This window comes from Nicotiana attenuata, unplaced genomic scaffold (assembly GCF_001879085.1).
Source record: "Nicotiana attenuata strain UT unplaced genomic scaffold, NIATTr2, whole genome shotgun sequence".
Taxonomy (NCBI): domain Eukaryota; kingdom Viridiplantae; phylum Streptophyta; class Magnoliopsida; order Solanales; family Solanaceae; genus Nicotiana; species Nicotiana attenuata.
In genome coordinates, this window is record NW_017670325.1 from 961,139 (window position 1) to 964,145 (window position 3,007).

Genomic DNA, 3,007 nt, shown 5'->3' on the forward strand with positions numbered 1-3,007 from the left:
GCTATCCTTTCTCAGTGTCTCTACTCAAAGACAGTGCCTCAAAAGAATAGTCCCTCCCTTTCATTTGCTACTCCCGTGTAATAATGGAAGTTTTCGAATAAATGTACGTTCACTAATTTAAATTCTATGTTTACATATATATTTAATTCCACATAAAAATAAGCTTTTGTGCACCCCGGAAAAGGGTTTTGGTGGAAGGAGGAAACTAACAGAAATTTCTTACTGAATCTTCCTGCCAAACAAACAAATTTTTAAATCAAATATCCGCACAATTTGCCAAACAGCACGAGGATCACCATTTATTACACTGATGAGCCACTGACAATTATAGAAACGACGCCGTGGCCATCGCTTACCTCGAAAGCAATGAAACTGTCCCACCCCTATACAAAAAAACTCGAACCTATAGCTTAGGCCATTGATTTTGAGTTGATATAAGCTAAGTTTTCGTGAGGGACCCCAAAAGCAACGTCTCTTTTTCCTCAGAAAGGGACACACGTGCACTCCTCCTTTCGAAACCTGTGCAACCTTAGCACTATACATGCAGCATTATTACTTAAGTTTAACAAACGAAAACATTCATTAACATATTTGCAGCTGTCTAACATTAACATTTTTACCAACAAGTTTTATATTCCAATATATGGAAAAAAGTAAGTGAGAACTTAATACACTTTCTTGTATCTTTTCCACCTTTGAATTTCTTTGTACTTTTAATAATACATCAACCGCGTATTTGTTTTTTTTTTCTTTTTCATTTGGCTACCTTTTTCCATCTGAATATCAATTGTGCCCAAAAAGAGGCATATACCAAACCCGAGGTTACCAAAATCTAAAAAAGAACATGAAAAAAAAAAAGGAATCTCGATGTTTGCCGGTAGCCTGTAAAACGATTCTATGATAATGACCGCGAACGAGTTACCGACTCAGCCAATTTCCCGATTCTTTCCGCTAACTCCGGTGACAGCTTCTTAGCCGGTTTCTTCTCCTTTTTCTCCGGTCGAAAATCAAATCCAAGTGCGTAAGAAACTTCTTCGGAGCTCCACCCGGCTTTACGGAGCGAATCCGAAAACCGATCCGCTTTCACCAAGAGAGCATCCAAAACTGCTTGATTATCCAACAATATCATTTCCCCTTCGAAGAATCCAGAGGCTGAAACTTGTACCATCTCCTTTACGTCCGATTCATCCCACCCGCCTTCTCTCAAAACCGACCCGATTTTATCCACGTAATCATCGACCCATTTCGGCATTTCAGACTTTGGCATTTCGAAATACCGTTCTGGCGAGGACGAACATGAAGACGACGAATTCGAGTTCCTACGCCTCCGATCTACGGCGGCGTCACTCCAGAACTCCACCCAACGCGGCGTCCGACCACCGGAGAACGTATCGAGACTCCTTCGTGAAAAATTGGACGATGAACCAGCTGATTTTTCGCTAAGAGAGCGTTGTTTAGAGAGAATCTGAGGATCTGAACTTTGGTGGAACAAAGATGATTCACGATCAAAGAAATCTGATAAATCAAACCCGCAGCAGAAAATCCGATTCTCGTCCACGTAGAAAATAGGGTTTCCAGCTAAAGAAGGATTACAAGGAATGTAACAATGGTTGAAAACGGGTATTAAAAGTGGAGCTCTTTTGAGCGCATTTCGAGCAATCTTGATAGCTTTTTCAGGGTCACATGGCCTAGGACCCCAAGATTTGGACCACAGAGCATTACGAGCTATATGGAAAGAGATAGCAGCGATAGGTAGATCAATAGAAGCACGAAGCTGGAACCGGGCCGGACCAGTAGAGCGCCAATCAGGAAAACCGGGTCCGATGGGTAAACCGGCGGAGAGAACCGCTTTTAGGTCTGGTGGGAAAGCAAACCCGAACTCAGCTTCAGCTCTGGCGAACTCCACGTCAGATAACCCAGCCTGGACTTGAATACCGGAGGTCTTGAGGTGAGAGATGACTTTATCAGCAAGGGAGGAGAAAGAAAGGAGACTATTACGGGGAGGAACCGGTGTAGAGGGTGCTGCAGCCGCGGCTCTGGCGGAGAGACGACGGAGGCCGGCTAAGTGAGCCGGATTCAGTCCCGTCATCCTTCGGTCTACGTCGACCATTATTGTGTTTTTCCAGTACCGGTCAGAAAAGAATTAAAAAAGGACCGATCACAACAACAAAAAACGGTATTGCTTTTAACAGAAACGGCGAAATGGAGCAAAAGTGAGTGTGTTGGAATGGTAGAGAGGGTGGAGAATTGAAATTGGGAAAAAGGAGAAGCTGAGATTTGAGATCTTAAAGAAAGGTAAAGGATATTTATAGCAAGTTTCTGGAGTGGTGTCCCACTTTATAGATTTTGGAAATTGACCTCTTCTTTTTCTTTTTTTGTTTTCTCCCTATATGATACGAAAACTGAAATTCAAAGGAAGAAAAAACTAGCTACGACTAAACTAAGCTAAAAAAAAAAAGAAAGAGAAATTAGGGTAAAAAGTAAAGGATAATTTCATTCATAATTTACAAGNAGGGTACCGGTAAAGTTAAAACGGGGTTTTTTTTTTAAAAAAAACGGTTTAAAACGTTTTTAACCGTAACCGTAAACTCGTTTAAACCCGAACGAATTTAAACGTTACCTTTTACGTAAACCTTTAAAACGTTTTTTACGGTTACGTAACCGAACCTTACTACGGAACGTTTGGACCGACGGGGTTAACGGCACCCTAACTACTAAACTATTACCTAAAGGTAAAACTACCCTCTACTACGTTACGCCACCCCCTATACCTGTCCTAGCAATTTGTAGACTACGAGACGATTACATTTACAATTTCATCGTCTAGTTCTTTAAGTTTCTTCGTCACTTCGTTTATTTCGGTTAACCTTTCTTAAGCTCTAGAGTATAAAGCTCCTCATTGAATGTGCTCTTACTCCAAGTAGTGTTTCATTGGCTTCAAAATTCCAACCTTTGTTCCAGTAGCCACCAGTTATGTTCTCTTGTTCAGACACCCTACATTCCAACT

General features: G+C 41.5%; 1 protein-coding gene across 1 annotated transcript; it reads right to left on the reverse strand.

Annotated features, from left to right (window-relative positions):
- Positions 1–602: 602 nt before the first annotated feature.
- LOC109237903 lies at positions 603–2,312 on the reverse strand. The gene has a single exon (XM_019404300.1). It carries the CDS (start codon positions 2,108–2,110, stop codon positions 896–898), a length of 1,215 nt encoding a protein of 404 aa, XP_019259845.1. The 5' UTR covers positions 2,111–2,312; the 3' UTR covers positions 603–895.
- Between the last annotated feature and the right edge of the window lie 695 nt (positions 2,313–3,007).

Coding starts and splice junctions, on each gene's coding strand:
- LOC109237903 (XM_019404300.1), bottom strand. CDS start 2,110: ATGGTCGACGTAGACCGAAGGATGACGGGACTGAATCCGGCTCACTTA.